Source organism: Branchiostoma lanceolatum, chromosome 19 (assembly GCF_035083965.1).
Source record: "Branchiostoma lanceolatum isolate klBraLanc5 chromosome 19, klBraLanc5.hap2, whole genome shotgun sequence".
In the NCBI taxonomy this organism is placed as follows: Eukaryota; Metazoa; Chordata; class Leptocardii; order Amphioxiformes; family Branchiostomatidae; genus Branchiostoma; species Branchiostoma lanceolatum.
Window position 1 is genome coordinate 14,034,181 of NC_089740.1, and position 26,165 is coordinate 14,060,345.

The window sequence follows — 26,165 nt, forward strand, 5'->3', positions numbered from 1 at the left end:
GTCCCAAAATCTAGACTATGTCAAACGAAGTCTGATATCCTGGTGAGCTCATTTGAAAACGCACGTACGATTTTTCTCGTCTACCTGGACCGAAGACGGTGAGGAATTTGGAAAGAGCGCAGTGGACAGACGTTGCGTTTCTAGGGGCGTTAAGGATATTTTGGCTCCGGTCGCGTTCAAAGTCGACGTTTACGCGAGCCTCCGTGGCTAGCGTTGGAACCAGCCCACCTAAACACAAACATGGCTACCGTGGAGATGGCAACCATTGTTGAGGAATCATTTGGGAGTGGCAAAGATCAGGAGTCGGACATGCCAGATGAGAGAGACGTTCGTAAAGGTTCTATTGACGACATTGTGCGCAAGTACAGCCGGATCAAGACGAACAACAACGAAGGCACAAGCCCAGCGGTTCACGAGTTGTGGAGCCCTCCTCCGAACGGGCAATCCGAGGAGCAGTTTTCGTTAAACGAGGAGAGCAGCTCTGAACCAGACAGTGGACATTTCGAAAACCAGACGACGGACGTCATGAAAGAAAAGGAGCCGGTTCCGAACAGTTCAGACGGTGGAAACTTCACCACAAACACAGACAATGAACAGAACCATGGAACGACCAAACAGGGCGAGGAAAGCTCCGCACCAACCCTTGAACCGACAGCTCAGTCTACGGAACACGAAAGGCTTGAAAACCCAGGGACAAATGCCATGGCCGGAGAGGAACCTCAAAAGACAAACCCAGACAATGGAGAAAACGACGGAGCGACGATACAGACCAAGGAGAATATAACGCAAAACTTTGAACCGCAGCATGTCAAGGAGGATGCCGACACCTTTACCAAACAAGACGGTGACAGAAACCTTCCGGATGACAAAAGCAACGAAGTACCTTCCGCAAATAGGGGAGGTGGACCGGATTCTTTACCGAATGGTTCTGTTCCAACAGTCACTGGGAAAGTCGATGAAGACCATGAGACCAATGTTAAACAACCGATAGACTCTGTACACAGCTCCGAAACACCAGTGGTCCAAACGGCCAACCTGCAAGGAAATTCGCTCGGAGAAACTTCGGAGACGAACGGTTCAACGGCAGTTGAAGATCATTCGAGCTTGCCTGGAAGAAACAATGGACAAAACCATTCTCAGACTGCTGGAACCTCAACAGATATTTCCAACAACCCACAAACAGGAACAATGAACATGGCTGACGACTGGGCCTCCCGACTGACCGTCAGTAACGTTGTCGTCACAGAGAACACCGAAAGTGACTCAGACGAGACAGATGACCGCTGTTCTGGATACCTGAGGAGAGCGCTACGCGTCGGTGCGATAGCAGTCGTGTTCTTGGTCGTTCTCTGTTGCAGCGTCGCTTGCAAACTCACCCTCTTCTATATGGAAGTAAAACTGTACAAAATATTGAACAAAACAGACAGTAATGTCGCGTTGCCAAATACAACCACCACCACTCCTTTGAGTAGCACAACTGCCGCAGTAGATCCCACCAGTTGTAAACCAGAACAACAAGAGGCGGTTACAATTGTGATCTGGCTGTCCCTGATCCTGGTGATCCCGTACGTGATCACGTTCCTCAGATGTGTCTGGATCTCGCTCATGAACTGGAACTACGAACCAAACCCGAGTCGACGCCACATCGTTCTGGTGAGTTTCTTTTTGCAATATTTCACTAATACATGCCGTACGCTAAATCCCCCCTCTCACTGGACCCGCTGCACGATGGCGGCGTCACTGCATCCTAAGCTGGATTTGTGTTACCCTTGACTTTATAATGGGGATATCATTCAAAACGTATAAGGATGACCAAAAAGACAACAAAACACAAAAAGCTTAAATAGGTTCCTTTTTGGCGATGAAAATCTTTGAGTGCTTTGTCAATTCGATCGGTTGCAGCGACGCCGCCAGTGTACCGCGGGTCCAGTGAGAGGGGGGCTTTACTGAAGAATACCGTGTATCGCGAAGACAAATATTATCATCGGACTTCCTCATTATGAGGTGCAACAAGCGAGGTTTATTCTCCAGAACTGTTTGAAATTCATTGCTAAGAGAAGTTCATGATTGTCCTTCTAAATTTGTATATGAGTTTGTTAGTGTTGTGATTAGACGACCAATCATTCTCTTCGTGTCAGGGTCGAAAGCAGGAGTATGTTCATGTATAACGCTTCAACAAATACTATTTCTGTGACGATATGTACAAGCTGAACCCAATAGCAACATGAATGACCTAATTTACTATTTACTTGTCAGATGCTTGTAATCTGATAAAGTAGAATACTCAAGAATAAGTCACTAACAAATTGTTTTACCACTGACACTCATGCAATTAATTGGACACAAAAAACAAACTGGCTTTCACTTTTTAGAAGAACTAATCTTTAAAATGTTTACGACGAGCAAAACGTTTTGGTAATTAGATGCCAATACGACGTCCAGCGATTACAAAGAACTTGAATGAAACGTCGCCAAAATAGCTAACGTCTCCCGCATTGCCAGAAAACTGACCAATTTATAACCGATATTGGGCTATCCTTACCAGTTTATATCCATAACAAATCGGCCAACCAATAGGAAAGTGTGGTACACCGACCGGCTGTTCTACCACTTGATCAAACTGGACAGAAATATAGAAGGCTTATTAAATGTCATTAATACTGATCCTGTTTTAACCCGCCATAATCATAGTTGCAAATATGTATACTCAAATAAGGGTGTTTATGGGATGAATTCGCTCCATATCTTTCGCCTCACAACGTGTCTCCCTTGCCACAAAGTTAGTAGACCCAAAATTTAGGGTCCCAGTCTTTAAATTTACACATGTCTTAATCACCTGGATATATGCAGATAATACAGACTAGTCTATAGCTAGTACATGATGTCCCGACTGTCAATGGTATGTTTGTCTGAGATGAATTATGAGGGTAATATCAATTGTAATCATAACAACTACAACTGCCAGGTGCAATGCTATACATCAACAAAGCCATATGCCAAAATAAACAAAGACTTTCTCTCTTTTTAGAAAAACACATTCCTCACTATAGACACAGTGTGTACACTATTTACTTATCACTAAGGTTACCGAACGTTCAACTTTTCAACCCGACGACTCCGGGCCAACGTCTCGCTACAACCCATATATGCATCGCTTTCCTTTGTTTGTCTTGGTGGTCGGAGTAATGGCTTAGCGTGCCGAGTACGTCCATCATGTAGCGGTTGTCAAGCCAACGCGAAAGAACGTTTTGAGAACATTCAGACTGTCTCTAAATGGAACGTCAGCAGGTTTATTGATAAGGAAGAAGTTTGTCGTTAGCTCACGTTTTACCGTGACCCCACGCGGTCATGAAATATTTATCTTATTGTGGCCGCAAAGTGGCGTGTTTACTCGCTTCACTGCCAGTTGTAGTCACGTTCACAAACACGTGAAGGACGGAATAGAATTTTAATAATGAAAAGTTTATTGCAAATTCCTGCCCGAAAGCTTATTGCAAATAACGTAGATAAAAGACCAGGGTACAAAATAAGTATAAAACGGGCTAATCTAAATCATAAACGTACGTACTCGTCTACAACTATGTCTGAAGGGTTTGACTTTTGTAAGCAATGGAAGACGTAATGTGCCACCTTTTTTAAAATTTGTGGGTTTTGGGTAGTTAAAAGAATTATAGTCTTTCCTTTGTCTGTAAGCTTAGAGAAATTGGGATACATTTTAGCGGTCTGAATAGACAACTCATTTCGTGCTTTATCGTGAAATGAACCGTTTGACATTATGACACATTGCAGACAATAATTCCCTTGCTCGCTATTCCTGTTTCACAGTAAACAACTGGCTAAATTTACTTTTTTGAAAAAACAACTGTTAGGGCGAATCAGATAGCTTTAACAGGAAGCAAGGCGGGTAAATAAATCAAAGCTGTTTGATACTACGAGGCTCCACAGGTCGCTGGAAAAATAGTAGAAATTGGCCAAATAGACAGATAACATGGCAGAGCTCGCAAGCATAAGTTGCAAACTGTACTCCTCTGGCATGTCATCCGTCTATTTAGCCAATTTTTACTATTATTCCAGCGACCTGTGGAGCCTGATAGAGGCTATTGCCAGTAGACTATTCTATAACGTTCCGAGGTTTTAGCTGACCAGCAATGTGATTAGCCATACATAAGAGGAAATATTGATGATGATGATTTATATAAGGAACGACACGCTGAAGCAGTAGCCTATTAAGCCGTTAAGGGAGGCAAGGATCGATAGGCTGCTGCTTTAGTGTCAGTCTGAGTTCGTACGGTTGTAGGTACTAGGTGCAAAAAAAGTAAAGGTAAAGGTAGCCCCTTAGCCTTTTTGAGGCTGTACGAGCGGTGGGTTGTTATCCATTATGTCTAGGTCTAGGGCACGGTATTTTAAGGCGGAGCCCAACCCTCTCCTTACACCATCTTTTATCACCCCAACCGAAGTCAGGTATCCAATTTTACACCGGGATAAAGTGAGGAAAGTCGTTTTTAAGTGCCATTTCCAAGAGCAAAACACATTGCATGATTCTGATTGCTATTCCTTCTACTTCCAGGGCACTCTGTTGGCTGTGCTGGAGGTTTTGTCCTTAGCGACGCTCGTTCTGTTGGCTCTACCCGCATCCCCTTCCATTGGGCTCATTGTGGTCAACTTAGTCTTCATGAACACTGTCCTCACCAAATCCTTCATCAGCTACACTGGAGACAACGACGGAAACACGAGTAAAGTCAAATCTTCCTCCCTCTTCGTCCTGTTCTTACTGCTTCTTGGCGGTCTCGCGATAACGGTTATACCGGACAAACACTGGTCACTCGAGCTACGCGTGGACTCCTTCTACATTCTAGGGTCCCTCGCGTTGCTGGCCGTTTCGTGGACTCCGATTCTGCACAAGCTCTCTGTTTCTAAAGACAACTCCGTGCATCCTGAAGACCAAGAACGCGGCAGCTCATCCGGTTCGAACAAAACCCAAAACAACACGGCCTGTTGGAAGCTAGGCATCATCACCAATCTAGTGAAATGTCTGGTCTGGGCTCTCTGTGTCTTCGTCTTCTACCCTTTGGCAAGAGACCAGGATCCCTTCTGTACCAACTGGTACATCCCGCCTGTGTCTATCAACGACAGCGTGTTTGTGTCCTTCCTCGCCAACGGTCTGTTTGGTGTGTTTGGGTACGCCTTCGCCATACTCGCGCTGATGATGAGGATGCAAACGTTAGGATTTCTCCTACCGATCTTTCTGTCTAACACGGCAGTTAGTCTCTTCCTCATCATCTGCATCCAAACTCCGCTGTGTGCTCACATTCAACCGGTACATGAGCTGGGCGTCTGTCGAACTGACTGGGCACAATGGGCACAGCGGGACTGGCAGCCGTTCTTGGCGTGCTGCTTGGTGTTCGTCTTCACGCTGATCGGGATGGCCGTGCAGCTGTACGACGTGTGGAGAGTAGAGACCATCGTCATGGAGAAGGAGTCAAAGGTGAGTGTTTCATATTACATGCAGCAAATGACTCACACATGATACAACTATAGATTTTAGCTTAGCATTCTGCTCTAACAACAAAGTTGGATTAGGCAAACATTTCAGCAAACAATGCATAACAGCTACTCATATTCTATTATTTTTCTTTCTCTCTCTCTCTCTCTCTCTCTCTCTCTCTCTCTCTCTCTCTCTCTCTCTCTCTTTCTCTTTCTCTCTGTGAGTGTGTGCGTGTGTGTCCTGTCTGTGGGTGTGTGATTTAAATCAACTCTCATTTACACATTAATAATGTACGCTCTCATCCACCCTGCAGTTGCTATGGACACCTGGTTACAACTCTGTACTCCTAGACCAATGGCTGCTCCTGACCAGGCGTACTGACCTGCCAAGACAAAACGAAGAAAGGACAACTCCCGCAGGAACGGAGACAACACGGGTCTTCATCTGCACCACCATGTATCACGAGGTTCGTACAAGAATTTCCTCCGGCAAGGTTACATGCGTTGCTTTGTGTTAGGGCCTATATGTACGTGTATATGTATGTGTCTGTTTGCATTGATGTGTCTGTTTGATTGATTGTTTGTATGATGATGATTTTTATTCAGTAAGAAACTCGTGGGTTATGTTGCAACATAATACGAATTCCATTCTTAGTACATATGTGTTTCTACATACAAGCTTGTATGTATGTATGTATTCATATGTGTATAAGTATTTGTGTGTATGTATTTGTTTTCATGTGTGTACGTGTTTGTGTTTAGATGGAGTTAGATTATAGTTATAGCATTTTAAGACTCAGACAGAAAGAAAATTAGTTGAAATCTATCCATGTCAACCTCTCAATTTTCTTTCAACAGATTGCAAAAGAGATGAAGCAGCTCATGAGCTCCTTATGGGACATCGCAAGAACACAGACAAAGAAGAGAATGGAGGAGACCAAGGTGGAGTTCGAGGCGCACATCTTCTTCGACGACGGCTACAAGAACGGCCAAGTTCAGGACTTCGCGCTGCAGCTGCTCTCAATCATTGACAGCATGGGCGGCCAGGGTGAGGGGAATCTGCCTGTATTATCTACCGGTGTCATCTTTACTTATTTCAGCATCTTAACATGAAAGCACCAAATTCTAAACATTATTGCAGATGCTTCGACTTTTTTGGACTGGCATAACGGTACTACAATAATGAATATTTGAATATGTCCTCCGATTCCAGCACATCACAGCTCAAGCTTTGTTTGCTCTTTTCCCAATGCGGTATCTGCCTGTACTGTCTACAATGTTATCAGTATGAGCTTGTAAGATGCTATTGTACGTTTATCTATTTCAGAATCCCGAGTAAAGTGGCATGTTTGAAATACATTTAGCATGCAGCTGAAGCATGGACTGTACATATCAAATAAACGCACTGGTTTCTTTTTTACTTGCCCAAAATAGTTAAGCTAAGTAAGCCATAGCTAAAGATTTGATTGGTGTCTAAGTGAAAATGCTGAAATTGATTCAGCACAAATAGCGTTTTCAAAGATTTTTTTTTTTCTGTCCCCATTTAGGAGGGCCGAGCCTGATCGAAAGTTGTGAAAAATGGCGGACTCCTTACGGGCTTCAGCTGCAGTGGCACCTCCACTCGTCAGAGGGCGCTTGGAACGGTGGGATGAACTTGACACTTCATCTGAAGGACAACATAAAGGTTATTTGGTTTTCATGTTTCTTTGTTTCTTTGTTTGTTTTTTTCAAAAAGTTAAACTGTTGGTAATGATGAACTATCAAATGTCATACTATAAAGGAGTTAATACAATATATAACGCAAATGTCATAAGAACTAAGAACAAATGATGAGATGCTCCCTACTGCTCCTTTCCTGAATGTCCAGGTAAAGAACAAGAAGCGGTGGAGCCAGATTATGTACATGTCGTACGTGCTGGACTACGTCCTGGGGAGTCAAGCAAGGGGACCGACCCAAGTGGAGGGTATGCACAATGGTTAACTTTAAGTTAGCTTTGTTATCAATATTCTCTTAAATTTCAGCTTTAGCTTAAGATTTACAATTGGCTTCGCCTAGAATCCAATCATGTTAGCTTACTCCGTTTGCAACTGTCTCTGCGCCAGTGTAGCGACCACTGCAAGCGGACTAAAACCAACAAGACTGCATTCCTGGCTACAATTAGCTTGCATAACAGAGGCTTGTCCTTCCGTTCTTGTTAGGTTAATTAAGAAAAGGCATACAAAATGGGAAAAAAATATATCAATGTTTTCATACCATACATCTTTGCCATTGCAGCATTAGACCGCGACACGTACATCCTGGCGACAGACGCAGACGTCAAGTTCACGCCCGAGTCGGCCATGGCCCTGCTGGACCTGGCGCGGAGGGACCCCACGGTGGGGGCGGTCTGTGGCCGGACTCATCCCCTGGGGTCGGGACCAATGGTCTGGTACCAGAAGTTCGACTACGCCGTGGGGCACTGGTACCAAAAGGTACGAATGTCAGCCTGCTACTACCATGATAAGTTTCTGCTGCATATGGCTGCTCACTTACTAGATCCGTCGAGCTCGCTTGGAACCGTTTCTTGAATTTACCTCTCCAATTCTGGGGAGTGAAGACAGCGTACAAAAATGAACCTTTACGCGGTACAATAATTATTTATAGTTATCTGGTTCTAAATTTGCTAAGCTCAGCTTTTCGCTGACCAATCCTACTCGTGAACTATTTCAATTTTTATGATTATGCCTTACATCAAGGACGTCATGATACGTTTTTTTCCTATTTTCAGACGGCCAACAGTGTGCTGGGGTCTGTTCTCTGCTGCCCGGGGTGCTTCAGCGTGTACCGGGCCGAGGCCTTACGGGAGGCCCTCGGGACGTACGCCGGAGGAGTATCCGAGGCCAGGGAGTTCCTCATGAAGGACATGGGTGAGGACAGATGGCTCTGCACTCTCATGGTAAGGTCATATGTTATTTATTTCCTTACCAGTTGGTACTATAATACAAACTGTAGTATTGCACTATAGTATATACATTCGCAATAGTGGAAAATCTATCCATGGAACAAAGACACGTATTACAAGTTATAATTTCACCCCAAGAAAAGGGAGTAAATTTCTCATTCATTTTCTGTCTGGATATTCATCTGTTACAGTGATTACCAATATACACCATAGTATTTCGAAGTCATATCATAAAGACTGCATTGAGCTATGTTCTCAGGTGTACACTGCATTAGAAACACACCAATCATACTCGTGGATTTGCTGTGACTGTGGTATACCAAACTTTGCATCAGCTATATGTTTGACATAGCTGATGATACTTTTCATTCAGTAAACTCATTTGATACACTGAGCTCTAGTGCAAGCTTGACAGATGACTTCCCGGTTGCTACATCCACTCCACTTAGATCTAAGCAGGGTAACCCCAATATGATGGGTCGTGGTTTCAAAAAGACCAATGGTAAACTCTTACTTGTAAACTGCCAGAGTATTCGAAACAAAAAAGCCGAACTGGCGACTGTAATTGACACGTACAAACCAGATATAATAGCAGGCACAGAGTCATGGCTCAATCAAGACATAGCAAGCAGTGAGATATTCCCTGACAACTACATAGCTCACCGTAAAGATAGACAGACTGGCCATGGAGGTGGTGTATTCCAGGTTAACAGGGATGACTTGATTGTCACACACAGGCCAGATCTAGACACAGACTGTGAGATCATTTGGACACAGACTCAACTAGCAGGAAAGAAACCACTTATGATTGGTACATACTATAGACCTCCATCGGACCAGGGCAATAGCCTGGATGAACTGGACAAGTCCATAAGTAAGATGGGACCTAAAATTAACTCTGACAACGTGATCATCCTTGGAGACTTTAACACACCTGGTATAAATTGGGATGCTAGCATAACACATAACACCCAGAACAATTCAGGGCAGGCACAGAAGCTACTGCACCTAGTGGATAACCATGGGTTATTCCAAACAGTCCAAGAGCCCACTAGGAATGGTAATCTCTTGGACCTGGTCTTAGTTAATAACCCAAACATAATCGAAAAGACCACAGTAGTTCCTGGAATAAGTGACCACGACATGGTATTGGTGGATGTAAACCTTGCACCCAAACAAAACAGGAAACCCAAGAGAAAAGTGTACATTCGAACCAAAGCTGATGAACCGGCCATCAAGAGTGACCTTAGTGATTATGCAACAAACTTTAACAAACGAACCGAGGATATGTCCGTGACACAGAAGTGGGATGATTTTAAAGACAAAATAAAGCACACCATGAACTTGTACATCCCTAGTAAAACAACATCAAGCAGATACAACCTGCCTTGGTTCAACAGAAACCTAAGAAGGCATTGTCGTAAGAAACAACGTCTTTACAACAAAGCTAAGAGAACAGGGCGAGAGGAAGACATGAACAAATACAAGAGAGTTAAGAAGGGTGTACAAAAAAGCATAAGAGCAGCACATTCAAAATATGTGGCAGACATACTGGGGGAAGCCATAATAGACAAACCCAAAACATTCTGGTCATACATAAAAGGCCTAAGAAGAGACCTTGTCGGCGTAGCCCCTCTAAAGATGGGGAATTCCATTATCAGTGATAGCGAGAAAAAAAGCAGAGGCACTCAGTTCACAGTTTAAAAGTGTGTTCACAGAAGAAGACACAACAAACATGCCAACTCTCGGACAGCCCTGTACCCCTCCCATGGAACACATAGTGATTTCCCCTAATGGTGTCGAAAAAATGCTCCAAGGTCTCAATCCATCTAAAGCATAGAGCTGTCCCCGGCAACTACCGACCTGTATCACTGACCTGTATATCCTGCAAACTACTTGAACACATTATCCATAGTCATGTCATGAAACACTTAGAAAGTTTCAACATATTGACTGACTACCAACATGGATTCAGAGCAAAGCGATCCACAGAAACACAGCTTATATTGACAGCTCACGACATAGCTGGCGCACTGAACAGTAAAAAACAGGTAGATCTAGCAATTCTTGATTTTACTAAAGCTTTCGATAAAGTCCCACATAGCAGACTCATCACAAAACTAGAGCACTACGGAATTCAAGGCACCACACTAAATTGGTTGAAGGCTTTCTTGACCAATAGGGAACAGACGGTAGTGGTAGAAGGCAAGGCCTCAGCTCCAGTTAGAGTTGCGTCAGGCGTACCACAGGGAACCGTTCTGGGACCGTTACTCTTCCTCCTGTACATAAATGACTTACCAGACCAGCTTGATTCAAATGTTAGGTTATTTGCCGATGACTGCCTGTTATATATAGAGTTGTCCACACAGAGTGATTCACAGCTTTTGCAAGAAGATTTGAACACACTCGAAGAATGGCAAAGCAGTTTAATCAGGAAAAATGTTACATCATGCATATAACAAACAAACGAAACCCAATTGTAACCACCTACCAGTTCTGTGGACAGGCTCTAGCAACAGCAAAGAGCCACCCGTACCTAGGCGTTACATTAACAACGGGGCTAAAGTGGAACACCCATATCAACAAAGTAACAACTAAGGCTAAACAGACATTGGGAGTGATCAAACGTAATTTGTGGGCATGCCCAGCAAAGGTAAAATCACTTGCATACACGTCTCTAGTAAGACCAAACCTTGAATATGCTGCAACAGTTTGGGATCCATACACAAAGAAGGATATAGATAAACTGGAGAGGGTGCAGAACCAAGCTGCCAGATTCTGCACGAACAACTATGAAAGGGGCGCTAGTGTAACAAAAATGAAAGCAGACCTGCAATGGATGTCACTTGAGGACAGGAGAACAATGTCCAGACTTTGCATGATGTACAAGATGACTAATAAACTTGTGGACGTACCGACTGATAAGTATCTAATGCCAGCTCAGAAGAGGACCAGAAATAGTCATGCTTTTAAGTACCAGAGTTATCAGCCAAGGATTGATGTGTTCAAAAATTCGTATTTCCCGAGAACCATAGTAGAATGGAACTCGTTGTCATCAAGTACTGTAGGAGCTTCCTCACTAAGTAGCTTTAAAGAACGGTTGCAGTCAGATATGCAAAGACTAGGTGTAACAGACCGTTCGGTGTAATATGACCAGCTACTGCCGCGCCGCGTGCCTGCGAAGCTGGTGTGTTACGCCTAATGGCGGTTATACCGGCTATATAGATACAGATACAGAAGTCGATACATTCTCAGTGCCTCTGTTTTGGGTTGTGGAACTGGAAGGTACCAAAGAGGGTTGGATAGAAGGTGAAGTCTACCACCTCATCAGATTGACTTCATATGCGCTCTCTCCGTTATGTTTGCTTTAGGTGAGTAACGGCTGGCGGCTGGAGTACACGGCTGTGTCCGAGGACAGTACCTACTGTCCAGAGGAGTTTGCTGAGTTCTACAACCAGAGGCGGCGCTGGGGGCCGTCTACTGTAGCCAACCAGGTACGGCAGCAACGTTATAGCAATGGCATTTCCACTGCATATAATCATATTCATTGGCAGTGTATTTTAAGATAGGTATGTATTTCCTTATGTGTACAGGGTTACAGAAAATGATGGCTGCACATCTCACTTGAATCTACCTGTTAGATCAGGTAAGTTCTATTCTTGGATCAAAGGGTACTCTTGGATGTCCACCGCAGGGCGATGATGACTCAAGAGTGAGATCGCAATCCTAAAGCATAGGCGCAGACGCGTCCACAATGGTAGCGGTGGGGTCGGGTATCTTTTCCTTTCAGTCGAAGATTTTCATCATCTACAACACATCTCTACATCTTTAACCAATTCTCTACATGTTTGCAGACTGTACCAGGATTTTCATCACCTGCCACATATGTCTTAGTAACATCTTTAACCACCTCTACATGGTTTATTGGTTTGAATGCTTGCAGGTTGAGCTACTAGAGAAGTACTTTGGGAATGAGATGCGGCGTGACAGCGTGTCGTTCCTGTTCATGGTGTACCAGGGTCTGCTGTTCTTCTCAGGGCTGATCGGACCCGCCACGTGTATCCTCATCATAGCAGGTAGGTTTTATACATATATATGTGCTCGTGTCATTTATGTATAATTTGATACAATGACTGTATGTATGACTACAACACACTCTCATGACTAATAAATTTTGGTAAGGTCTACGTGTATCGACTTAGAAATGACGGATGTGTATCTGTAACGAGAAGTCCGTAGGTAACTACAAAAGACGAAGTTCCCTATCGCTATCTAACCGCAATATTCTAAAGGACGTCTCTAACTGAGTCGAGTGGGGAAAAAGGTATAAAGGGCCTTTCCCAAGAGCACAACTGCCAGGGATTTGAACCTAGAACCTATGGTAGTAAGTCAACAACCCTAACCACAAGACCACCTTGACTTTATTGAAGAAAATCCATTAGTGATGAGCCCTAAGGCACATCACTAGTCTTCCTGGACTTCTTATCACATACAAATGCAACATCAAAATAACAATACATACAGTAACGATGACAACGGAGCAAACACCCATCCAATATGTAAATAAATTACAGGTAGCAGCATGTCATTCAAATTACCGTCTAGTTGTCGTGTTTACTGACAATATCACCCATTTTGATACCAAGAAGCCGTGACGTACCTCTGAATACCACAAGCACATTATGCAATGTTCTTGTAGACAGCAGTACACTATCAGTCACTCAGTACGTACATCATATGACTCTTTCCATTACCAGGCGGTATGCAGTTCTTCAACTACCATAACGGGTCGGCCAGTGCGCAGGCAGTGTCCATAACCACTGTGGTCGTCCTCTCTCTAGTGTCCCTGCTCTACGGCATGATATGTCTGTGTACCTCTCAGAAGTTCCAACTCAGGGTAAAACTTATTTCAACGTTTAATTGTATATTGTAATACAAACACGCATTGATTGTGACATAGTCTTAGACTTTGATGATCAGTCGCTAACGTGTGACTCGAGCAATGGGTCGAAGGTGCTTGAAAGTCGGCCACGTGTCTTGAGCAATCGGGTAAGCTTGCCCACCTCCGTCAAATCAAAACGTGGAAATGCAAAATAAAAACATACAAATGCAAATATTGGATGGACATGTAGCCACTGTCTCATTGGTCAAATAATTGCCATTCTCTAATTGATTGAACTGCTCATTGTGAAACAGTCAGGATTGGTCAATTATACCATCTGGTATGGTAGAGAAATAGTTGAGTCAATTATTTCGCGTTGTAAAAAATAGCATTTTCTATCAAATAGTATTATGTGCAAGCACAGATAGTATCAAATAGCATTTTGTACAAACACAGATAAAATTTCAGTGCTATTGTTTGACGTATTGATTTGTTCTGTATTCATTCCCATGTTTAATCATCATTTTATGTTATGACCTATTACATTGTATCTGTAATGTAAGGGCTCCCTTGGAAATCAGGTACCTAGTTAACTGAAGGGACCACCCTAAATATTAATAAATAAATAAACAGATAAAATTTCATGGTAACATCTGAATGACTTTCCTCCCCTCCCAAGATGGCGATGTTCCTTTCCTTGTGTTTTGCTGTCCTGATGACTCTGGTGCTGGTGTCGCTGATAGAGGACACGGTGGTCCAGTTTCGGTGCATGATCGAAGGCTCGAATGTATCATCATCATGTATTGCAGGTAGATCTCACAATAACAGTGAACACTGACAAGGAAAAGTCTGGTGGGAGTGTAATAATACACTTTGGTAACGTGCTCAGTTAAGTCTGAAAACAATTAAAGCCATACGCCAAATAAATCATAAATCGGTCACATGTATTTAGATAGAGAAAAAAGATAAGTTTTAGAAAACAGACACTTATATTGAGAGTAGTGGACGTCTTGTGGTCACCAAAGACACCTGAAGGTTAGATAGATAGATTGATTGATTGATTGACCGTTCCTCCAGACGTAAGCTACACCCCCAGTATCATTACTCTGTACTTCCTGGCGCTGGTCGCGTGTCCAGAGATTGATTGATCGATTTGTTGATTGATTTATCTATTTATTGATTGATTGGTTTCACCAGGCGAAAGCGGCGAAAGCTACACCCCCAGCATCAGTACCCTGTACTTCCTGGCGCTAGTCGGCATGTACGTCATCACTGGGCTGGTCCACTTCACGGAGTTTCCCAATCTGCTCTACGGCGTGGTCTACTTCCTGTCCCTCCCCACCGGCTACATCCTACTGACGCTCTACAGCGTCTGTAACCTCACAGACAGGACTTGGGGTACGTTACAAACTATATAGCATTAGCTACATCTTACTGACGCTCTACAGCGTCTGTGATCTCAAAAACAGGATTTGGGGTACGCTGGAAACCATAATTTATTTTATCCTACTGATACACAGTCTCTGCAACCGCACAGACAGGACTTAGGGTATGTTATAAATTGTTTTACAACACCCCTGAACTAAATTTCAATAATTGTATTGGAATAGCGATTTTTGGTCATCTATCTCTGAAGGAAGATTCTCCTGTGGCATTGTTAGACAATTACGCAAATACCTGACATTACGGAAAAAGTAGTAGTAGTCTTTTCTTCTTGGGAAGATTAGAATAGTTGTAAAATAAGCTGGAAAAAGACAAAGCCATACATATAAGTACGCACGTATGTCTATAATCTATGATCTTATTCAAGGACGACTGAAGCGAAGTCGAGGTCTTCATCGACATAACGATGGATGAACATCATCAATTCATGTTATAGATTAGTTCTTTGAAATATTAGAAACAGTCGATTGTTATGTATCTACAAATTGCCATACATTGTACCCGTTACATTTGTTGCGCAATAAATTTCTTCTTCAACGTTCTTCATATATATGTGCACATGTAAGACCATGGCACTAAGACGCTCCAATCCTTTGATGTTTCCTCAGGTACCAGAGAAGGAAACTTACCTGGACAGTCTGCAGACAGAAGCCTGACCGAGACCATATCCGACTTCTTCGCGACGATCTGTGGGTAAGAACAAACTCTACTCCTCTTTTGTAAAACCGACTCGAAACCTATCATGGGTCAAAATAATATGTAAGACAGTTTAGTTAAACTAAGAGGGATTCATAACTGTAGATAACAAGTCTAAAGGAAAAAAGTAGTAGAAAAAGGTGGGGGCTTTTAAGTTCTTTAAATGGAAAGTTGCGATTTTTAGTGCTGTTGAGTTCTCATGAATGAAAATTTAATTCAATGGTGAGCAATGTTTTAGAGTTTCGACCAAACAGTTACAACATTTTTGTACATATCAAACTTAGGTGCTGCCAAAGACCGAACCCCGGACTTCAGGAAGTGCCTCTACAGGAGTATGAGGAGGAATGGGACTCCGACAGTGAAGACGAGGCAATGGACACCATGAGTACGTTTTTATGTCACATTTGTCTTTACTAGACATTTCTAACTTGTCTTCAATCTGTATATACACATCACGGTATAAGCATCAGTACGAGTGAAACTACAAAGCATTGACTGTCTAATCAAAAAAGGAGACATAGTTATAATATTGCTGATGATTGCATATTGTGCACATTTGCACTCTTGATCGATGAGTCAATGGTGTGCTAATAAGAGGTCAATGTAGATTAACGAGGTTAAACATTTTGCTATCAAAATCTTTAAAATGATTACACAGATACAAAACTTAAAGTATTTGAGCTACTTATATCAAATTCTAATGCCATGATGTTCTCACATGTAGCCACAATCGAGGGAGAGCCCGAAACACCGAGAACAAGAAGACGCTCTACATACGCAGGTCACAGGGTGTCCGTGGTGTCCAACAAGAGATCCGTTATCTCCATGGCTCCTGAGATGGCACGGCCGATTCCCATTATAAGGTGGCTCCGAAAGGAACTCAGAGAGAAGGTAGTACTACATTTTACCATGTTTCTTGCATAAGTAATCATATCTATAACGCATCTGATATTCATTTAAGCTTATTCTGTCAATTAATTATTGTGCCTGTACAGTTAGTGTCGCTAATATAAGTGCGTGTGTAATTGAGTGCATCACAACTTCTTTCTATATTTGTCTTCACTTTTGAACAGAAAATTCGTCAGTATAGCCATAACAAGTTGGACTTGGAGACGCAACTCAAGACTAGCTATAGAGCGTTGAATCTGTTTGTCATATTTTAGCTTCATCTTCTTCAGCAAATTTTGCTATCAGTGCTATGTTACTTTACATGTTCTATTCCACAGACACATGATTTTAATTTGCTTCTGAGTTTCTTTTATTAACAAGCAAACTGGAATTGTAATGTTTTTATCTTTCTCCAAACAGATTTATTTGACGTATGCTGACAAATTCCTGAAGGAAGGGTACGAAGATTCGAGCTTCATTGCTGGCATGACCAATGAGGTAATACATTTAGGACTTATTGCCATGGGCAAGAGACCTTTCTGAACTTTAGAGAGTATAGTGATATTACCTAAAGGTGTGGAATTCTACTTCTAGATGAAGAGAAGGGGTTAAAAACCAACCTTCCCACCAGAGTTCGGGCCCGGAAGACCAACCTAGCCTTAAAGTGTAATTTCCAAATGTTTGGATGAAGACTGCTTTTCAGCTTCTATAGTATGATATGTATCATCATTACAATCATCTTGTCGTGAGAGTGTCGAGGATGTTAATCACCCTTCTCCACCAGCCCTCCCTGTCCTCCATTGCTATTGGCAATTCTTCCATAGTACAGCCTGAATCGTCACACAGTTGAAGTATGCAGGTCGTGTGAGGCCTACCTACAATATATGGTATTATCAAATATGGGTAAATCGTGGAAATAAGGAACCATCTCACTATACTTTGACTTGTATTACAGGACCTGGTGAACATCGGGATCGACACAGACTTCCACCGAGAGAAGCTGCTGACGGAGATCCATAAGTTGACGGAATTCGAGCTGGAAACATCTGTTCCCGTAAGAGACATTTCTTCACATTTTTCTTTACAGTCTCTCTTCTACTTACCACGTCAGCTTTGTGAGCAACGTCTATATTGTCTCTGTTTATTCATTCATTGTCTTGTTTCCTCTATCTGACTATTCATATCAGCATACTTGGATATAAAAAACTTAATTTGATAAATGCAATCCTCGCTTTCTATATCTAGTCTCAAAGTACCTATAGATGAAAGCAGCGATGACGACTTACATGTAAGAGGCAAATAAATGCAAAGTTTAAAATCAAGACAGATTTGTCATCCATGAAATGGAAATGTGACCAACAATATCTTTTACTTCATTTTGCTCTACGAATTTAGAACAACGTTGCTGAATGGTTGAAGAAGCTGCGGCTAGAACAGTACACACAGCAGTTCAAAGACTACGGAGTCAACACCAAGGCCGACCTGGCCTGCCTACGTAAAACGGACCTGACCAAACTCATGGCGGACCTGAATATCACCAAACAAGGTAAGAATTAATTACATTTCTAACTATTGTCTTTCAAAGATTTCTTTGAATTTGATATCTAATCTACTAACAGTGCTAAGGGGACCGCTGAGTGTATCTGGTAGGAGTTATGGTCCCATGTCAGGTACCGTATTGGAGAAAAGCCATGGCCACATCTCAAATACGAGTATATTTTTGAACCAATCTCTCTTAGTCTTATCTATACAGATACTGATACAGGTAAAGGTTCCTACACAATGTATTATACTTCATTCTAAAGATATTTATCATCTATTTTCAGGACATATCAAGAGAATCAAAGCAGCCATTGGCGCAATGACTGAACCCGATGAACGTAAGTATTGTTTCATCTATCAAAATGTTTACAGTCATCTACAACATTATGTATGGACAAATATGTACTAACAGGCACCATTTTACCAGGCAACAAAACGAACGATGATAACCATTGCAGTGAAGATGATCTTTTGCCGTTTTGGCGTTGTTTTCGCTGATTTTGAATAGACAATATGTCTACTTTCAGTGCAAAAGGAAAAGTACCGAGTCAAGAGGATCCTCATGAGAAGAGGATTAAAAATCAGAGACCTGGAAGAGAAAGATGATAGTGGGTAAGTTAGAATCTGCTCCTAAATCTTCAAGTACATTATGTATCTGGTATATCACTTGCGATGTTTGTTTATCTAATATGATAAAGTAAAGCAAACCACTTTATATTGTTAAAGATCTATAAACCGACCCATTGGTAGATACAATGAGATATTGAGGTACATCATTGATTTGTTACAGCAAAAGCTGCCAAGTAGCTACATGTATGAGCTTATCGTGAAGGCTAGTAAAGATAAGTTACACATAAAGGTACTATCAGTGTCCAAAGTACTTGTGCCACACAATCATACTCTACATTACTATCATACTCTTATACTACTCTTGGAATAACCTGTTTGAAATGATTATCATCTTTTTGTCACAGTGAGGAAGAGGTCCAGTTCTGGGAGGCCCTGCGAGAGAAGAAGCTGAACCCTGACCTCGGCATGTTTACCTCTGACGTGGATCTCAAGGCGAAGCTGGTTGGTCTAAGAAACTCCGCCCTCGTGGTGCTACTGGTAAGAAAGCCTTTGAAAGTTGTTTTGCTTCAATTCATTTAATCGTATATCTCAATGCAGCCTATTCATTGGCTTGGCACTCTGTTGTAAGTTATTGGTTCCACTGACTGTCCACAAAGCCGAGCACTTGCCTCACTATGATGAATTCAAAATAGGGAGTTTCTTACTATCACATACATGGTCATCCTAGTCTTATAGAACTTCTATCAACCACCATTTGAAGTACTGTTAGCACTCCAGGCACCTGCATTTAGCAATCGCTGTAAGCTGTGATCTAAGACATACAGAAAAATAGGATAGAAACAAATTTAGGTCCTCATCAGTACCAAGGGTTCGACAAGTCTTGTTACAATTACCTATCCTAAATTTAGAGCCAGGCTAACCTGTCCCTTTCTCAGCTCAGCTCAGCTCTTGACTAAAATAGTGTTTCAATACTTATCCATTCCTTCCTCCCCACAGGTAGTGAACGTGTTGTGGATCACCATCATGATGGTCCTGTCAAGCCGCCCCGCCCTCCAGGTCCTGGGACAGAACCCCATGGGCTTCCTCTCGCTCGCCGTCTTCGGACTGGTGCAAGTCATACAGTTCCTGGCCATGCTGTATCATAGACTGCTAACACTTCTGCACGCTGTGGCAAGAGTGTAGTCTACTCCTAGTGCATGTATTTGTAACGCATGTTATGTAATGTAAAGGTAGCTTGACTAGGTTTAAAACCTCTTTTTGGCAAAAAGTGCAGTCAAGTAGTTATGATTGTAAAGTCGGTTTCTTGATCAAACAGCTGATATTTCTAGGATTGATCTGTTGCTGTGGTGGTATTTTCCAAACACATATTTTTCATGTAAATAGCCTGGCATGTAATGCTATAAATATTATTCCATATTTGATATTACTTTTGTAAAATACAGTACTCTGTCAAGTCAACGGTTTTTGTTTTTAAAGTTGTATTGTTGCACATAGCAGTCAGTAATATATCGCAATGTCTTCATCAGAAATGTTGATTACTAAGTAATCCACTGCTGAGTATCTGTTGTGAATTTGGCTGACATATCATAATATGTCTACTTATGCTATGAAGTAGAAAGATTTGAAGCATGTAAAAATGATTTGGCTGTTTCTCTGTCTCTATGATTTTGCCTGAACGTTGCCTGCTTTCTTTTATTGGTTGGTACTAGCCGACTGCTGCCCACCTGTGTCAGGGACCCCAGCAGCAGTATAATCAAAATTAATTAATAATGGATACTACGTTGCATTTTATCAATATGTGGTGAGATTAATGTACAATAGTTGTACATGTGTACATGTGGTAAAAGAGGAATTGCAATTCATGCATCAATACTTCAACTGTATGTGCACTATGTTTTGTATAATATGGTGGGCATGTGTGTAGAGTTTGTTGAACTGAAAAATAAAATTTCACTAATTTTACTTTCTTTCTTGATTGCATATCATATTTTCACTATGTTAAATGAAATCAAATAATGGATTCTACTAGTAAGCTTAACTAAGACAAATACATCAGAAGAATGGCAAACAAGACTGAAAGGACAAGAAAAGGTCTTTGTAAAATTCTTCATTCACAAACAACAATGTATTTGTACCACACCATGGCCTCCATTATACAATATCAGTACCAAGAGACCATTTTTCAGTTTTATACCATAGTTATCATAGTTTATTTTGTCCCTCTGGGAGTACAGGGGGAATATACCCAGTATGTCTGGATCTGCCAATTAAGAAACCAAGAAACAACAGAACAGGTCTCTTGACAACAGAAACTTGCATAGCAAATTCTTAAGTCGAAAGGGATAAATAAATTGCATTACATGCTAATAGTACAGAGGAAAACAATAACATATGCTTATTCTGTCTTGAATTTTTGGTCTTGTTTACACGAACAAGTTAGGCAAACAACAACCGTTAATATGACAACAAACATCCCTGCTAACGTCACCATGACGACCAGGTTTCCTGTCAGGGCTGTCACCGCCCCTTCTGTCTCCACTGTTGCTACAAAGGCCTGGAAACAGAAGAACAAATCTTGCATGGGTCTACAAAGATAAATTCTAACGATAAATTGTATTATGCAAAAGCATTATGATGAGTTGAGTTTTATTTGCAAACTCATAATTTTTGCCTGATAAAGAACAATTCAGCAGTTCAGGTTTTGAAGAAGGTTTTAGCTATGATACACTGTCTACATTGTAATCAAGAAATTAGAAATTTGCAATACTGTCAGGACTTACCTTAAGATTGTCTACAATGTTTTCTACAAGTTGGTCACTGTAAAAAGAAGAGTAACAGCATGTCAGCATGTTGAAATATTTAGCTTTATAATTATATTGAAAATGTTATAAACAAAAAATCTGCTGTTGTAAAAAAACTGCTGTTGTAAATCTGTTGCTGCTGTATCTGCCATGGTACTAGACTACCATGTTACAGCCCTTCGGACACCAGTCCATGGTCCACATGTAAAAATCTTAAAGACCAGGGTAATGTAATTGGTACATCTAACCTGTTCATGTTGTACTCTTTTGCCTATTGTTACATGTACGAACAGTTTTCTGGAAGCTCATCTTCTTTTCTTAAACATATAAGCTAGATACTCACAATGGGGTAGGTATGCCGGGCACTGCCTCAGCTCTCACATTCTTGTACCACCCCTCCATGAAGGCTTTCAGAGTCGGGATGTCCATCTTGGGCAGGTTGTAGGTGTACATCTTCCCGAGATGGAAGCTGAAAAGAGTAATAAAAGATAACCTTTATCAACATCTATGGAAAAAACAGTACACTAATAAGTCGCCAGGGGGCCCAAAATATAATCATTACTAGGTCTCACCAAGACTTACCCACATGCCAAATATCAATGCTTTCCATCCAGGTTTTCATGAGTTATGCTATTCATTCACACACACACACACACATACATATACACACACAAATGCTACCTAAAACATAACCTTCTTGGCAAAGGTAACAATACAGTATGTAGTGATCAAGTGATCAGCAATACTGTAACTACTAGTATCTGTATTACAAATTTTGGAATTCTGGCTAAATTGAAGCTAAGTAGAGCTACAGAGACTTGTAGGGGACAGTTGTAAGCAGCTGTGCCTATATCAAAGGAGTCAGCCACAACTCAGCTGAATGTTTGAATCTCTTTTGATAAGAAGTAAAGACAAGAGATATAACCTTTAAGACTTACAAGATTATTGTTGGCACTTGTGTGACCTTGAACCTGTCCTTGAGTTGAGGATTTTTCTCCACATCGACAACTGCAACATTTTGTCTTCCCTTCACTCTGTAAAATCACAGACATAAAATATGAAAATTACACAATATATTAGGACATTTCGGTTGGTATTGCACCTGGCTTTCTGAAGGGACGTACAATGGGGGCTCGAGGAGGTGCATTGAGCACGTTAAAAGGGAAGGGCCAGCAGAACTGTACCCTGCTACTGAAATAGCGAGGAAACTTGCTGCCCTTTGTGCCACTAGACTCTACAAGAGTCTGAACAAACGATGGAATGAACAATATCATGCAGTAGGTAAGCAGAGGAAAGTTTAGACATACTTGCTGGCAACAGCATCCAGCACTGGTATGGCCACTTTGCAGTCGACACATGTTTCTGTTGAGCTGAAAACAAATAAAAAACATGATTTAGTTATCATCTAATGAGACAAACTACTTACACGCATCATGTTTGTATCAGACAAGAAAACACGAACGTGTACAAAGCATGTATGATTCTTGAGTGTCTGTAAAGTATCATGAGCCTTAAAAAAGGATAAAAGTAAAAAGGATATAAGGAATAACAGAAACTTTTAGTTTGGAAAACACTGAAAACCATTGCAGTACCGACCACCCCCACCCCCGGACAAACAACGTTTAGTTACTGTTTTACTGTACTAAAACAACAGTAGCTAATTGAACCATTGGCATAAAACTTTGTCTTGAATTAATCTTCTATTAAAGACTACTTCAAGACATCCTAAATTGTCTTAACCTCATTAACATACCTATTCAGAGTTTTGGTATAAAACATGGTGTTCTCAGTCCTGTTGTTAGTCACTGACGAAAGACAGAGGATGCTGTGTGAAACGTCTAACTGTTTCAAAATTTTATCCAGTTGCTTGAGTAATTATTTTTTGCGTATCTTATTACCTGGATGTCTAACTTTCATCAACGCATTGTATACATAGCCTGTCATTGTATATTATGTGTTTTATATATGTCTGTGTTTTTCTTCTCATTATCTTCTAAACAAATAAACAAGATAACTCACAACATGACCAGCCAGTCTCCAGTGGTGGCTCCAGTGGAAGCCTGAGTCAGGTGCTCAAAGTTATCCTCAAACAGCTGCTGCAGGCTGGGCTGTCTGTTCAGCTCCAACCACTCGTACAACTCATCCTGCATCAGCGCACCTGTGGACAGGTAACAGCACACCTGTTACACCTGTTATCACGCCTGTACACAGACAAACCTAATGTTAAACCCAGCTACAGGTTGGGCTGTCTATTCAGCTCCAACCACTCATACAACTCATCCTGCATCAGAGCACCTGTAGACAGGTTACACAGCTGTTAACGCACCTGTAAACACACCTGTACACAGGCACAACTAATGTTAAACCCAGCTGGTGCAGGCTTGGCTGTCTGTTCAATTCCAACCAGTCGTACAACTCATCCTGCATCAGGGCACCTGTAGACAGGTTACACACCTATTAGCACACCTGTAGCCTCACCTGTACATGGGGATAGCGCTGTTAAACCAAGCATGTGTGTGTGTGTGTGTGTGTGTGTGTGTGTGTGTGTGTGTGTGTGTGTGTGTGACTGTATGTATGTGTGTGTGTGGGGGGGGGATCATTGTATCAGTGTGTGTGTGTGTGTGTGTGTGTGTGTGTGTGTGTGTGTGTGTGTGTGTGTGTGTGACCAAACTTTGAGTACTAGCATGTGTGACTTTACATAGGAATGTTACTTCTATCTGAAACAACTGAATTAAATATTTTGAGTATGAAAATTAACCCTACCATCATACAGCACAGGGCTGCCCTTCCTAAAGAACAGAACCCTGGGGAAACTGCTGACTCCATACTCCGGCAGGGGTCCGTTGTGAGACACACACACCACATCTACTTGGACCAGCTCCTGGGCCAGCTCTGAGTACGCAGGGTAGAACGCCTTACACTCCTCACAGCTGGGCTCATCTGGGAAGGAGAAAAAATATCTTTCTTGAACTTGAATCTTCTTGAACTTGAATACTGTTAATAATCTCATAGATATGAGGCTGGGCAGTAGGAAAGAAGAATCCTTTATCATAACATATCCTTCTGCGCAGACATCTGTGTACCCAGGGGAAAATGTGTTTAATACACTCCTCAAAACTAGGCTCATCTGGGAAGGGAAACAAGACGATCTTTCTCAACTTATCGCATATCTTAATGTCATACAACAGGTAGGTTACTGTCTGTCGTATCCAAGGAGCGTGAAAGAGAAGCCCCTTGGCATAACAAATGGATTCTGTACTTGCATGTGAACATGTATGTATAAAGTTATCAAGTACACATGTACTAGTACTAATTTGAACCCTATTTTCCTAGCCATAGCGAAGAAGGAAGGTGCATGTACGGAAATCATACTTGCATCTTCCTCTGTCGTCACAGCCATATCTTTTCATATAATGTAGCTATACATTGGCTATATTGTTAAGGGCTTGCATGGGTAGAGCTCTTGCACCACACACTACTGGATCAATAACATTTATTGTTTATACAATGTCAGTATTGTTACACAGTGTACAGTACAGTACAGTGTATAGATTATAACATGTCAAAGTTGACGAATCCTGTCAATCGCCTAGATTGGAATTTTTGACAGATGATCTTACACAAAATACCGTTGCACCAACGGGTGTTCTACTTCCACACACAACCGGATTTGTACTCTAACAGCTGTTCACACTACGCTGACGTGTCCATAGCGCTCACAACCGAGCGAAAAAACTACATCCGGAAATGGTCGAATTTACGCTCATACTCACAAAAATTCACCAAGACAAGTTCTTCCGTGGCCACCAGTCTCCTCAGATCGTCTGTAGTCGGTACGATCGCGCCAGGTGGAGGTCTCTGGGCGATGTAAATAGGAGAAAACAGGCAGATCGATAACACTAACACCGCAAACGTGTCCCTGGGCGCCGCCATTTTGTTTCCCACAATGCCATACGCGACCGAAACTGCCCTGGGCGATTTGATTGGTCAAAAGTTGCGACCCGTAAACGCGTATTTGTGAATCATCTTCCAAAAAAGTTTAATTTATAAAACTATGCTTTTTTTTAATGGTAAGAGAATGTTCGATTGCCAAACCTGGCTTATGGAAGAAATTAAACAGTCATAAAAACATTTTCTACCTATTCGGTGCCTACTGGAAATTGTTTATCCCAAGAAAGAGGCTCCCCTATTTCGTACAACGCCAGAAATCACGGGTTCTATTTTGACTATAATCTTGCCACAGCGCGCGAGATTATTAACAGTGAGTGGTTAAACAAAGCAAGACACTGTGCAACTTGTACAAGTCTGAAGACAGTGGAAGAAAACTATTGGGGTTCTGGCCTTCTGCCTTTATGATTCATAATTGGTTTAGCACTTATATTTCCTGTGCAACGTCTATGCAGGCTAGGCATCTAGGTATTAAGATACACAATTCAAAAGTTACTCAAGTAACTGGATAGATTTTTGTAAATCTTTACAATATTCAGTCCGTTTCATTGTATAAAACAGCCAACAATAAGCAAACAAACAAACAAACAGCTTCATCATGTTTATAAATGCTCCATCCCCCAAAGTGTCGGGTGGAATGTCCCCTCGGACGGCGCTGGACACCTGTGCACCTGTTGTCTGGTAATGGGACGTCCCGTTTCTGTCGACCTCAGTCTGGCGGGAGACCAACCACTGCATTCTTGGGGGTAGGGGTGCGTGGGTATATTTTCAATCACAAAGTTGACTTCTGAAAACTGTCTCACTCTTGAGAACTATTTTAACAAGCATAACGGTACTGTCAGTGACTTAATATCTGTAAAATGGTCAATGGAAAGTTCAGTTACCGGTTATGAAAATATTTCTTTCTTCCACCCAACGATAAAGTGCAGTAATCCACAGTGTGAATACCGTTCTAACAAACCATTTTTA

General features: G+C 41.8%; 2 protein-coding genes across 2 annotated transcripts; one reads left to right on the plus strand and one right to left on the minus strand.

Moving 5' to 3' along the window:
• Nucleotides 1-149: 149 nt before the first annotated feature.
• Nucleotides 150-20,409, plus strand: LOC136425333 (uncharacterized). The gene is made up of 23 exons (XM_066414180.1): nucleotides 150-1,653; nucleotides 4,568-5,485; nucleotides 5,799-5,951; nucleotides 6,343-6,532; nucleotides 7,032-7,168; nucleotides 7,352-7,448; nucleotides 7,760-7,956; nucleotides 8,253-8,420; nucleotides 11,798-11,920; nucleotides 12,370-12,502; nucleotides 13,184-13,323; nucleotides 13,988-14,117; nucleotides 14,506-14,706; nucleotides 15,360-15,444; nucleotides 15,732-15,832; nucleotides 16,172-16,338; nucleotides 16,756-16,833; nucleotides 17,291-17,389; nucleotides 17,731-17,881; nucleotides 18,162-18,215; nucleotides 18,405-18,489; nucleotides 18,852-18,984; nucleotides 19,444-20,409. Exons 1-23 carry the CDS (start codon nucleotides 241-243, stop codon nucleotides 19,627-19,629), a joined length of 5,139 nt encoding a protein of 1,712 aa, XP_066270277.1. The 5' UTR covers nucleotides 150-240; the 3' UTR covers nucleotides 19,630-20,409.
• LOC136425334 (thioredoxin domain-containing protein-like) lies at nucleotides 20,109-25,197 on the minus strand. Its single transcript, XM_066414181.1, has 8 exons — nucleotides 25,022-25,197; nucleotides 24,012-24,188; nucleotides 23,268-23,406; nucleotides 22,556-22,618; nucleotides 22,187-22,282; nucleotides 21,592-21,717; nucleotides 21,228-21,264; nucleotides 20,109-21,001 (listed from the first exon to the last, which is right to left on the minus strand). Exons 1-8 carry the CDS (start codon nucleotides 25,179-25,181, stop codon nucleotides 20,843-20,845), a joined length of 957 nt encoding a protein of 318 aa, XP_066270278.1. The 5' UTR covers nucleotides 25,182-25,197; the 3' UTR covers nucleotides 20,109-20,842.
• Between the last annotated feature and the right edge of the window lie 968 nt (nucleotides 25,198-26,165).

Bases quoted from the DNA above. Each gene is read 5' to 3' on its own strand.
- LOC136425333 (XM_066414180.1), top strand. From the start codon at position 241: ATGGCTACCGTGGAGATGGCAACCATTGTTGAGGAATCATTTGGGAGT. The intron at 5,952-6,342 runs GTTCGTACAAGA...TTCTTTCAACAG, and splicing joins GCACCACCATGTATCACGAG to ATTGCAAAAGAGATGAAGCA. The intron at 7,957-8,252 runs GTACGAATGTCA...TCCTATTTTCAG, and splicing joins TGGGGCACTGGTACCAAAAG to ACGGCCAACAGTGTGCTGGG.
- LOC136425334 (XM_066414181.1), bottom strand. From the start codon at position 25,181: ATGGCGGCGCCCAGGGACACGTTTGCGGTGTTAGTGTTATCGATCTGC. The intron at 22,619-23,267 runs GTGAGTTATCTT...ATTTGTTTTCAG, and splicing joins GGAGACTGGCTGGTCATGTT to CTCAACAGAAACATGTGTCG. The intron at 21,002-21,227 runs GTAAGTCCTGAC...TTCTGTTTCCAG, and splicing joins ACATTGTAGACAATCTTAAG to GCCTTTGTAGCAACAGTGGA.